General features: G+C 40.9%; 1 protein-coding gene and 1 pseudogene across 1 annotated transcript; one reads left to right on the top strand and one right to left on the bottom strand.

The window, feature by feature from the left end:
* Positions 1 to 5,776: 5,776 nt before the first annotated feature.
* Positions 5,777 to 6,752, top strand: LOC135642586 (protein MIZU-KUSSEI 1-like). The gene has a single exon (XM_065158844.1). It carries the CDS (start codon positions 5,870 to 5,872, stop codon positions 6,560 to 6,562), a length of 693 nt encoding a protein of 230 aa, XP_065014916.1. The 5' UTR covers positions 5,777 to 5,869; the 3' UTR covers positions 6,563 to 6,752.
* Positions 6,753 to 10,464: 3,712 nt separating this feature from the next.
* LOC135642945 (transcription termination factor MTERF6, chloroplastic/mitochondrial-like) lies at positions 10,465 to 12,388 on the bottom strand (annotated as a pseudogene).
* Between the last annotated feature and the right edge of the window lie 402 nt (positions 12,389 to 12,790).

Consider the following 12,790-nt stretch of genomic DNA (forward strand, 5'->3'; position numbering starts at 1 on the left):
ATGTGACGTGCACCCTCACGTAAACTCGAAGACTTGTAATTGTCGTAGTTTCTAGGAAACCAAGGCAAAACATAAAGCTTAACCAGTCATTTTCTCTTGGAGAACAGTTCTGGAACTGCGTACCAGAGCAGGCCATTGGAGCGGCAGTGCCTTCCATGCACGTACGTGCGTGCGGTAGGAGACTGCCGAGGACGAGTTTCTGCCAAAAGCACAGGAAGAGACGATGGATACGATTCAAGGTTACATGGTGATGAATCTAATGGAATCTGATGCAAATAGAATGTAGGCCGAGTTGTCAAGTCCAAGTCCAGTAAAAGCTCACGGAAGCTTGCTGATACTTTGGCCCGCAACCTGTTTGTGGCAGGATGTGTGCTAGAAGAACAGTCCTCTCCGCTGCAGCAGCCCTGCGCTAATCTTGGAGTAATGCCAAAGTGAGAAGCGACAACACGGTCTTGGGGGAGGAAAGGAGTCTCTTGCTGGCCATTGAAGCCAACAGCCGACCCCATGCCACCACCACAATGCCCGGCAAAGATTGACAGTCCAAGTCGTTTCTCCCTGCTTTTTCTTACATGAAAAGATAACTGGAGGTGTGATCCTCGTTCGCCATCATATGCTTGCTCATGTACACTATACTGCAGTGACCACAAAGCGATCGCCAGCCACCAGGTGCAGTGCATGGCTCTAGAGTTTGTACATGCATGGGTCCACGCCAGCAGAAATTCTACGCTCATATGGCACGATGGAAAGGTTTGCGCAGCCGCTCCCAGCGGCGCACATGGTGGCCACGGCCGCCTTTTCCGACCGCGGCCTTGTCCAGATGCAGGATGGGGGTGGCAGAACATTTCGTCGACCATGTCCAGTACTCTCGCTGTTCCTTGGTCTCAGCTAGCCTCGACTTCCGAGTTAGGACAACAAGAGCAAGCAACTCCAACCACAAAAAGACTCCCCCTGCTCAAAGAATCCACCCAATGAAGCACATAAAAGATGCTAAGCAAGGAGCACATAGAGAGAGAGAGAGAGAGAGAGAGAGAGAGAGAGAGAGATTGTAGCAAATATATCCTTAAGCAAAAATACCAACATAATATAGAGTTTATAGCAAGAAAAGGAAGTAGAAAGAATAATATAATAATAATTAAGCATAATATATCAAAATCCACATGGTTCAATGATTCTTGAGGAATAGTAACCCCTTATAGAGCTCTCCAAATAGCAAACAGAGGTAGAATAGAATGCTCAAATTTATATTAAAATATTGACATGTATCAGATCTATTCATCATGAATTGAAGGTATAAAACCTTGGAAGATATCTTGCTATTTCTAGTCTTCAACTATTGATAGTAAGTGTAACTCTCTGGACACAGAATCACATGATTTTTTTTTTTTTTTATTACCTTGGTGTATTATAGTATTGATTAATTTGAATCAGACTCATCTAGTGAATAATAATTTTATTTTTTGAAAATATGCATATGATTTTTTTTTTTTTTATTACCTTGGTGTATTATAGTATTGATTAATTTGAATCAGACTCATCTAGTGAATAATAATTTTATTTTTTGAAAATATGCATATGATTTTTTTTTTTTTTACCAACATACAGTCCATCATAATCCTAATGAACAGCAAAGTAAGAGATGGTTTTTCTCCCTGGCTTAGTGACAAAGTGACAAGATTATTCATAGATGCACATAGCACACTCAGTGTGATGAGTCCCATCATTCTCATCATTCATAATATCTTTGCATGGTGGGGCACCAGACACATGCAACATGTTTGTCTGCATGGAGATCAATGTAGAAAGTAGATTTAATGCAAATGGAGATCATTGTTGTTTGCTCCTTTCTGCAACTGAAGGGAGAAGAGAATGTCTTCACAGATGGAAAGCACATATTTTGGGCCACTCACTGTGACATGAAAAAGAAATATTTGTACTGTTGATTTGTTTTTTATTTATACTTGTCTGAAATAATATTTTTGCTAATGAGTTTTTAGGGGTATATATATATATATATATATATATATATATATATATATATATATGATTTTTCACTTCTACTATATGATTTTATCACACTGATTATTTTAGTGAAAAAAAAGAAAGCCAAAAAAACTCATGAAAATATTGTGAGAAAAGTATTTTGTGTTAAGATCCAGTAGTTTTGTTGCTAAATTTTTTAGCAATGAAACATTAGTTTGATCTTTATGTTAGAAAATTATTTATGCATGAGATGGAGATAAAAAAGGAGTAATAATTGAAAGAATTAGGCGATGTATACGGGTTTAACCCATGATTTAATATCTTATTTTTTGTAATTATATAGATGTCGAATCTCATGTATATTAGTCTTAATCAATTCGACTTCGATACATCTAATTTAAAATTTTAATAATCTATCTATGAAATTCAAAATAAATTATGCATAAAATCTTTTGGCAACAAGAAATTGATTTTAGGTGGCAATTTATCCAATCGCTAATGATTCCTAATGTGGGATGTGAACATATGTTTATGAGCTGTGTATGAGACAACTCAATCCCATTAGATAAGAAGCATTTCCACATGTCACAATGGTCCAAAAATGGGTGCGACTCTACAATTATATTGAGAATAATCTCAAAGAATCAAAATATGATTGCCAACGACAAACGCAAAAATCTTATGCGACAAGTACAAGACACTGGCAAAAGTCATAGAACAACTAGCTGAAAGCAAGAGTGCAACCATTCAATTAGTTCCAAGGGACTATTGAATTGGAGAGACAAATTTTCTTTTGAAATGTTCTTTTACCATTTCCACTCTTTACTTCCATTCATACAATAATTCATCAGAAAATTCAATAAGATTTGTCACGGCTGAAGCCATATATCTTTGAATTACAAATGATAAAAAATATATCATCCGTCACATAATCGTCATATACAAATTATTGTATATCCATCCGCATGTATGGGCAAAAGTTTAAGATAAATCATTTAGGACTTTCTTATCCTTATCATTCATGTGGACAAATATCAGAAGGGAAACATTGAGACGGTTAAATTTTATCTCCTCTAAGGTTAGACATAAAAGTTAATCCTCAATGTTATACTCACTAAGAGACATTGATCATTAACTTGAACATATGAAAAATCGAGTTAGAAAATTTTTTCCGACAACAATCTTAGTGTACGTGGCACATCGGGAGTTTGACACTACCATATTGGAACCATCTCAGAGACATCTCGTAACTATCTCAGTGCTACTTTAGTCACCACCTCGGGTACTTCTACACCATGTCGAGTTGACTCAATGATGATGATTTTTCCTAATAACTATTTTTTTATTTGATTTCTAAATTATATATTTCTTTTAATTAATTTTCATTCTTTGATGGTTTTTATTTGAGTATTAGATTTGATGGTTTTTCCCATGCACATAAGACAGATAGTGGTGGTTGCACTACTGTAGTTACCATGATTGGTTGATTGATATACTTACTTTTACGAGGATTAAGATGAGAATAAAATCATTTTTTGATATGCCAAATTCTTAAAAATGGTTGTGTGGAACAAGATCAACAATTTAAACAGTTAGAAATGAATGCTAATCATAACCTTCAAAACATTTAGGGCATAAAACAAGTTGGATCTTTCTATTTGCCAAATAATATATAGATTATGATCACTTATTTTGATCATTATTAAACTAACATAAATCATATTTTTTGTGCTGGTTTTATAAAAAATATAGAATATGTCCAGATATGAATCCTGATTTGTGACTGATAGAACATCATAAAATGCCATTGCTGTTTGTTTGGACCCTCTATTATTGATATTGAGATGATAAGAAGAATGATACAGTCCTTTCCTATGAACTCTATTCTCTTATTCTATCTCAACATTATATTATATTTGTTGTGCATGGGTGCAATGTACCATCCCATGATCCAGACATCTGATGAATGATTCCTAGTGTTTTGTCGAACAGTCTCCTTATATATATATATATATATATATATATATATATATATATGGAGAGAGAGAGAGAGAGAGAAGCTTATGGATCATGCTACATTCCTGGGTCCCCTATCTTCTTCTTCCCAATCATTCATACTGATGAGAGGAAAGCTAGCCGATACCAATAAACGAGGCGAGGAGAGGCGAGGCGATCGATGGAGACGCATGCACTCGAGGACCACCTCGTGTAGATGATATGGGAGTCGTGGAAGGCAGAAGCCAAAGAGCCAAAAGATGAGGAAGAAAGGCTTCAGCTTGATGCTTTCTTCCAACAACAAAAAGGCAGCACTGGAACAAAGCATCAGCTTCGAAGGAAAAAAAGCATCTTGCTTGCTTACACGAGCTAAAGGAAACCGGTGATGTTATGGATGACAGGGTCACTCGCTCCATGGTGGTATGGTGATTCCTAGCTGGGGAATCGAGGAAGGAATGTTATGGGGTAAGAGAGACACGAGGACCACAAGCTGGTTTGTTTGGTTGGAGAACGAAAGAAACCTTGGAAAAAGGAGGCTTCAAAGCTTTGACTCTTGGCCTGTCTCAGCCTGCACAGGTCATGTGTCAGCCATGCCCCCTCCTCCTCCTCCTCTCTCTCTCTCTCTCTCTCTCTCTCTCTCTCTCTCTCTCTCAGAGCAAGAGGTTGATGTGTATTTGTGAGGCACGCGAGGAAACTTGAGGTGGCCAATGGGAGAGGGCCATGTAGGTGCCAGACAAGCAAAGGTGTTGTTTCCCCAATCCAAATGCCCTCTAAGCTTTCCTACTTGTCGTGCATGGCTCGTGCATCCGAACTTGTTCTTCCAATTAATTGCTTTTAATGATTTTTTTCGTTTTTAATCTTTTTTTCATTTTAAGGCCAGAAGATAATAACGCAATTTCTATGAATAAAATCTTTTTTTTATTTTTCACTCTATTTTTATTTTTCTTAGACAATATTTGTATTTATTAAAATTCGATAATTTTTTTTTCCTTTCCTTCGTCGTTTTTACTTCGTCAACATAGTTTGTTATCTTTGTCTTTTGCTCCCATCATAAGAGTTTATTTGTGATCGTGACCCTATCATACGCAATGCCTTACTATTAGTGATAACACAACACGGGGCAACGATCTTGTTGAAGATAACGATCGTTCAAACATCATGAATAGAGTCACAATAGGAAAAGAAGATATCATAAGTGGGTTATGACCAGAAAAAACGTATAAAGGTAACGAGAGATACAATAAATAACGAAGAATGAAACTCATCGAGCAAAGACGATGGGACGAGTAAAGATGAAGATGAACGATACCGATGCAATGAAGATATTTATAAAATTTTAATAAATTAAAATATTATCTGAGAAAAAAATAAAATACGTCTTTCGAGAAAAAAAAAATATATCGCCCTTAAAAAAAATAAAAAAGGAGAAATCCTTCCATGGCCCTCATTATCCGACCTGACCCATCTGTGAACCCATCTCCACGTGCTCTTCTTCTCGAAGTTGCTCCTAAAGAACCCTACACAACACTGTGCACGTCTATCTTTTACTTTTATCATTCCTTCGTCGCTTCTCAATGAATGCCACTCTCCCTTTCTCTCTCTCTCTCTTCGTCTAATTGAACTCGACAAGAACGGGGCCTGTCAACAGAAGGCACGTCGGCTGGACCCTCTTCATACTTCCCTCTCGTGGACAGAATCGCTTCACTCTTTAACCATTCCTTTCACTTTTCTCCTTCACCCCTTTCCCCCTCACACACTCACCAACACCCTGCCATCTTCATCCCTATTTAAACCCTCCCCTTCTCCTCATCTCCCCCATCTCAGTAGCACTACCTTCTCTCATTGTTCGAGGTCTGTACGCGTCCCCTTCTCTTTCTGTACAGTAGTGGAGAGTATGAGGACCATGATAGACTTAGGTAGCCAAAGAGGCTCCCTCTACATCATCGACACGGCCACCGCCGTCGACTGCACCAAGGACGTCCGCTTCCGCCGCTCCTTCCGAAGCCTCATCGAGTGCATGGTCCCGTGCTGCGGCTTCCAGCTGTCGTCGAACGCCTCCGACATCGGCGACTCCGACTCCACCCACGGCAGCTCCACCCCCACCACCACCACCGTCACCGGCACCTTCTTCGGGTACCGCCGGGGCCGCGTCAGGTTCTGCGTGCACGACAACTCCCGAGCCGCGCCCCTCCTGCTGCTCGAGTTCACCGTCCCGACGGCCTTCCTCGCCAAGGAGATGCAGCACGGGCTGCTGCGCATCGCGCTCGAGTGCCGCGGGGCTTCCGCTCCGTGCGCCTCGCTCTTCGCCGTCCCGGCCTGGTCCATGTACTGCAACGGCCGCAAGGTGGGGTTCGCGATCCGGCGACAGATGACGGAAGCCGACGCTGCCATCTTCAAGCTCATCAAGTCGATATCAGTCGGCACTGGAGTTCTTCCCGGCGCACCAAAGACGGGCGATGGAGATCTTCTGTATCTGAGAGCCAGCTTCGAGAGGGTGATCGGCTCGATGGACTCGGAGTCGTTTCACATGATCGATCCGGTGGGGAGTACCGGGCAGCAGTTGAGCATCTTCCTCCTCAGAACCTAATCAGAGAGATGAACCCTATCTTGTAACGTTGTACACATACTGTAAAAGATGATGGCCGGCGAAGGGAACACAGAGAAATCTTGGCTTGTTTCATACATTACAATCCAAAATGTTCTACATTTGTGTCAAGAAGGATCATATCTTGTATCAATTCACTACCCAATTCATATCAATTTAGTAGTTTGGTGAAGCGTGTTGATTGCCCTCAGTGTCGGCACATCCAAGAATTCACTTCATCATCGGGGCCAGCATGGTCATGTACGTTCTTGCTATTGCGCGATGGTTTGACCGTTGACCCTGGTCGGGGCTGACCTGGGCCCGCCACCATCGTGACTGCCAGCTGCCATCGTCCATCAGCATGCACGAGAGACCGAAACGTGTCGGGTGGCTGTGAGGGCCTGCTTCGGCGGTGAGCTGCCGCCATAGCAGGAGGAAGAAGACGACGTGCGCACGAGCAGTGGGAGGAGCAGGTGCACGGGGCCAGGCCATGCTTCAAAAGCAAGGGCGGGGGACCCACTTCGCCATGACCAGACCCATGGCGTTGTCTTCGTTGACGGCTAATCCGTCGCTCGCCTGCTGCTTTCCCTTTCATTGGTTGTTCGGACGTGCACGTCTGTGCTGCGAGGACGAAGAATCACTACCCGCAAAGCTTCCAATACCCACCAGGTAGCCATGCATGCCCATTTAATCTCCTCCACTGCCATGTCTGGTTTCCTGTTACTGCTTATGGCTGCATATGATCAGTTCGCAGACATTTATTCTTCTGCCTGTTCATGAAGAACTACACCAACGTCAGATGATGAGGGTAGACAGAGAGGATCTGCAGAAGGGTTTTCCTTTCAGTTGTTTGCTGGTCGATATCCACACGTACAATACCTTTCTCAAAACTTCTGAAATCTCCATCTAATACAGTGCCTCATAATGCAGTAGACAATGATGGATTTGTTTCTTCTCCACACCATTTCGTTTTCAGATCGAAATGTTGCTTCTGTCCACATCTATAGTACTATGTTCAGAATCATCACAGCAAATTTACACTTACCAAGCAGTAATTATCAGAGCAAATTAATGAAGCTGCAGGAAACAGAGGCAAACCCAGTGACAAGCATCAACGACAGCATGAATCGTAATCCAACAGCATCGACATAGAATCTAACCGAGTCTGAGCTTGAGATGACGTTTACCAAATGTTCTCGCCTGCTTGCCGGAACGACTAGCGCGCAAGGAAAGGATTGATGAGACCGAGGGAGGCTGGTCGACGACAGAAGCTAAGATGAATCGACGGCGCAAGTCTTTTGATCAGTCGCGTCGATCTAATCTTGTCTCTGGTGAACCAGCGCGAACAACCAACATGAATCATTGCTGTACTCCACCGGGAAGGAGACAGCAGCACAGTGGCACCAAAGTCATCAGAGCAATCGACTCATCGTTGACTTGGTTGCACCATTGAGTTGTCTGATCGAAGACTTTGCCATTCCTGCACAAGAAGTGCAGGAAACAGATCTAAACTCTGCTTTTTGAAGTGTCTTTTTTTTTTCTTCTTGCAATTCCCGGAGATTTTTCTCCTTTTATTCATTATTCAAATTTATCAAATTAGATTTTTTTTATTTGGATTATTCATATCTTTGTTTGCCTGAGGAAATAATTAAAATTGATTTCGTTCATGTGGGCAAATTACGAATTCAATCAATTTTTTAATATTAAATAATCTAAATATTATTAATTAATTTTTTTAGATCAGTGATGTGGAATTTTTTTTAAAAAATGCCTATTTCAAAGTTTATTTTTTGCTGAGAAAACAAAATAAAATTTAAATTACTTTTTACTTTTAGAGAAGAGCTTTAACTTCTACTAGCAAGAGTAAGGGAGGTAGATTATCCAGCTTTCTTTAAAAAAATTAAAATTTTTATTTTAATTACTGTATCTTTTATATGTTTAGAATATATATTTAGTTCGAGAATTTATTTATTTCTATATTTTAAAAATATATGAATTATGATGGCATTGATAATATTAGATGGATTTTATAAAATTTTATCATTATTTTATATAGATTTAATTAATTTGACATGTTGATTTATTTGATCAATAACTTTCATGAATTCAAATCAAATGAATTAATTATTTGATAACATGTTGAATGTTCCGATCAACATACCGATTAATTGGTTAAATCCATGTGTTTATTTAATTAAAATCTTACAATTTCATGTTTAAATGAGACTGTTTATTACATTTAGTTTAATTTTGTGTTAATTAGTTTTAATATTATAAAATCAGAATTGAGGGCTTGATTTGATCAAGATTAGGTCTGAGCTGGTCCGCCTATGGATCCGATGCATGATCTTGGGTGTTCTGTTAGTTCAACAGTGCGATCTAACTCATGTGACTAAGAACGACCCATGACTGGCATCGACTCAACCCATATGATCGAGCGCGGCTCAGCTCCTATCGACAGTCGCAACTCAGCCTGGATTACGAGGAACAGCTCAGCCGGTGTGATTGGGCACCAGTAGGTGAAATCGACTCAAGTTGCAGCAATGTTAAAACAGGACAGGAAATGGCATTCTTTCTTTACACATGTTTCTGACCATCATATGTTGTCAAATGCACTTAATGCTATCTACTGCAAATTCATTGACTCAAAAGAGTAGATATCAACCACAAAAGTCCCCATCATCAAGCACATTTTTTCCACTTAATCCTGGTGATAACTGGATAGCCAAAGCCACAACAACAATACCAGAGGCTTGCATCCATAAAAATAAGAATGATCCATCTTGTTATGATAGAAGTGCCACAGAGAATAATTAATATGGATGATGCATGATTTGGGTATGCTTTCAAGATGCTGAAGGCTTTCAGGGAAGGATATCACTTGCCTCCAGTGTGTACCCAATATGAATGATCAGTATGCACTGGTCTAACCAGTATTTAGATCCTTGCCTCCAGCAAGGTTCTTGAAAGTGTTAAGCTTCATAACAATTGCATGATCATATCAATTTTCTGGTTTAAGGTTCATGATGATTGACAATACCAACTTTTGTTTACTGATAGTTGACTTATTTTGTCAATTGCTTCCAGAAAAATACTCCTCGACGGCTAATATAATCTATACTAACTGGTATATCTATACATGCATGCACTGGTATATCTATATAACCTATACAAACTATACTCTGCAGCACTAAAGTTGAAGGGAACAGCAAAAATCCATATCCATCCTGAGCCACTAGCTCATTTTGATCTTTGGTGAGGAGCATCAGCAGATCCTGGTCTAAAAATTACTATTATTCTTATCGGCATTCAACAAAATATAATTAATGTTTACCATTTCCTATAAGCTTTTATCAACATCGATGTAGATAGCATAACAGTATGCCTTGCTTGTTTTCTGCAGCTTTACCTTTATACAGCTAATATAATCTATCGGGGCATGGATCCTGCAAAAGCCAGTTCTTTTGATCTGCTGTCTGAACCTAAATGGAATATCATCATGCCGAAGATTCTACACTATTTTGCAAAAGAAATGTCTTCCTAGTTTTTTCTAATCTTGTCAACATGATATATGACTACATGCTAATAGTTCAGCAAAAAGCCACCCGTGAAAAGTGCATCAGATGTCGACAAAAGCAATGTTTGTGATCCTTCAACTTAAGAAGGTCAAAAACAGCAAATGGGATTAAGGGTATCAAATCTATCTCACAGTCTTGTGATATGCCTACAATCTGTGGTTGGATGATGCAAAATACAAGCTAGAGATAACACAAGGCAATAGATGTTGCAACTACCCTAGTAAATCTGACAAAAGAGCATACCGCAATAGAACCAACAACAAAAATTTTGCCAGTCATGTTCATGTTGTAGCAATGTAAGAATTAATTTGAGTACATCGCAAACAAAAGTAGAAAGAATTATAAAAAATAGAACTGATGAATGACAACAAATTAATGTTGTGCCCTAGTATTGATTACAATGAGTAATGATTTTGTAGCATTACCTCAAGTGATGAAATGAATTAACAATCTTGAAGATGAATTCTATCCAACAATGCCAAGTGTGGTATGAGAGGAGGTAAAGAAACAACTATATTACTTACCTCAAAGTACATGCTCTTACATGTCTCACTCTCGAAGACTGAAAACCAGACTCCGGCCAGATATGTAATACAAAGATTGAAAAGAGCAGCAAGCACAAAGTCAGGAGAAACCCGCAGCTAAGCCATACTTAGCAATGAACTTCTTCCGATTGCAGCTGAGCATTTCACTCAAACTACAATGAACATTCTTTTGTTTCAAAAGCTTGTGCCGAAACTCCAGGCTCTTCTTTATACCATGCCGAAAGAACTCTGGATACACTCTGCTATCTCATTGATTTTCCTTCCCGTGTCTTCTACCAAGAATCTGATTTTTGGGTTCCAGGGATCGGTTGACACTTTTGATCAGAATAGGGGGATATCAGGCAACCAATGCTGCAATTTGTTTACTGTTAAATCCACATCTCTTCAAGAATGCTAAATTGGGTTTCAGAACCTTTTCGACAACCTGACAGAACACTTAAGGGAAATTACAAACCACCCGTTGCAAGTTCAACTCATCTAAGCCTATTGATTTGAGAAATTCTGTTGTTGGTCGAAGTCGTTCCTCAACACTGTAACCTACCTAGAATGGATTTTTCACCAGAGTTTAACCAATCAACCCTTCCTTATTGAGGTCAATGCTTGCAAGGAAATCAGTAATCTGAGTCAATTTTGTTTCCACACTGCAACTGATGAGCATTGGATTCAACAAAAGCATCTTAGCCAGTTGTTTATCAGATATTCCTAGTGATGAGGGAAATAATGGCAACAAGACTGGCTGACGTCACCTGTCCCATCACGCCTCAGCACCTGGTCAAACTGGCCAACACGCTGACCGAGGTGCCATAAATACCAATCTGTCCTCTGCCAAAAGTCAAGTCTAACACGCTGACCGAGGCACATTAATGCCGACCTGCCCCCTGCAAGTGGGCAGCTTAGGAAGCAGATTGCTTCCCTATAAATACCCTCTCGTTTATTAGAAGAAGGGGACGGACACAGAAACACTCCCTCTTCAACCACCCTCTCGTTCATGGGGGACATGAGGGAGGCGCACTGACACTCTCCACACTTCTATGGAGGCATCTCCTTCTCCAAAACCCCCTCCACATCGCTAACTTGGCCGTCGGAGGGGTCGGGTCGAGCGCCTCGGCCCGACCTGTGTGCAAGTGCGAGACGGTGTCGCCCCTTCCCGGCGCTGCGGAGGAGTTTCCTCCCGACCCGACCTGCCGAACCGAGCTGCCGACCCGAACCACCCTGCACGGCCGCCGGGAGACTCCGAGGAGCGCCCCCAGGGAGATCCCCGCCTTCCGGACCCGAACCAAGCCGCGTAGGCCCCCAAGGCCACGGCCTAAACAGGTGCTGTCCGCATCACCTAGCATCTGGAAGAAAGCTAGTAATGGGCAGAGCTTCTCTTCCACACTGCGTGAAACAATGTGAGGAAATTTGGTGATGGCTGAGGTCACTTCTCCCGGCTTTGATCCCAAGGTTGCAAGGCACCGGACAGTAGTAACAAGCTTCTGATTTAAGCCCATTGTGAGGATCTTGGGGCACTTGGAGACAACATAAAGAAGCCTCCTCTTTTGAATCCCAATGCTCCCCAAGTAATCCCAGCTTTCACTAGCTCTTCCCCTTCCTGTGCTCTCTAGCCGATTGCATCTCCTCATCATTCTGTTTATGCTTTCATCATCAAACCCTTTCTCCTTGAAGAACTCAACAATGCTGTGCTTCTGGTCTGTCATCCTTTCCATCCTTCCTGAAGACACAGCGCAGGCAGCAATGTGGCTTTAGATTGAGTGGCTCAAACTAATACATCTAAAATCAACCATTGGCGTGTCGATTAAGAACTGGAAAATGATCAAGAAATCAAATACCAATGGTGGCAGAAACAGACCAACACAACAAGAGTAGCCAAAATTCGTCCTTTCTTCTTCTTATCTATTCCAAAGTGAATCTAGACCACGAATTCCTAATCTGCTTTCCACGATTACAATGAAACTAGGAGACAGAGGACTTGAATCACAACATCAAGAACATAACTACGAGAGGCATAAACACTGACCCACAGTTGCCCAATGAAAAGAACTTTGCTTGCACAGAATTGCTAACCTTGTTCTTCAGAACACCAACATCCAGTGTGATCGAAGCCTGCT

The sequence above is a fragment of the Musa acuminata genome, chromosome BXJ3-7, assembly GCF_036884655.1.
Source record: "Musa acuminata AAA Group cultivar baxijiao chromosome BXJ3-7, Cavendish_Baxijiao_AAA, whole genome shotgun sequence".
Lineage (NCBI taxonomy): Eukaryota > Viridiplantae > Streptophyta > Magnoliopsida > Zingiberales > Musaceae > Musa > Musa acuminata.

Bases quoted from the DNA above. Each gene is read 5' to 3' on its own strand.
- LOC135642586 (XM_065158844.1), top strand. From the start codon at position 5,870: ATGAGGACCATGATAGACTTAGGTAGCCAAAGAGGCTCCCTCTACATC.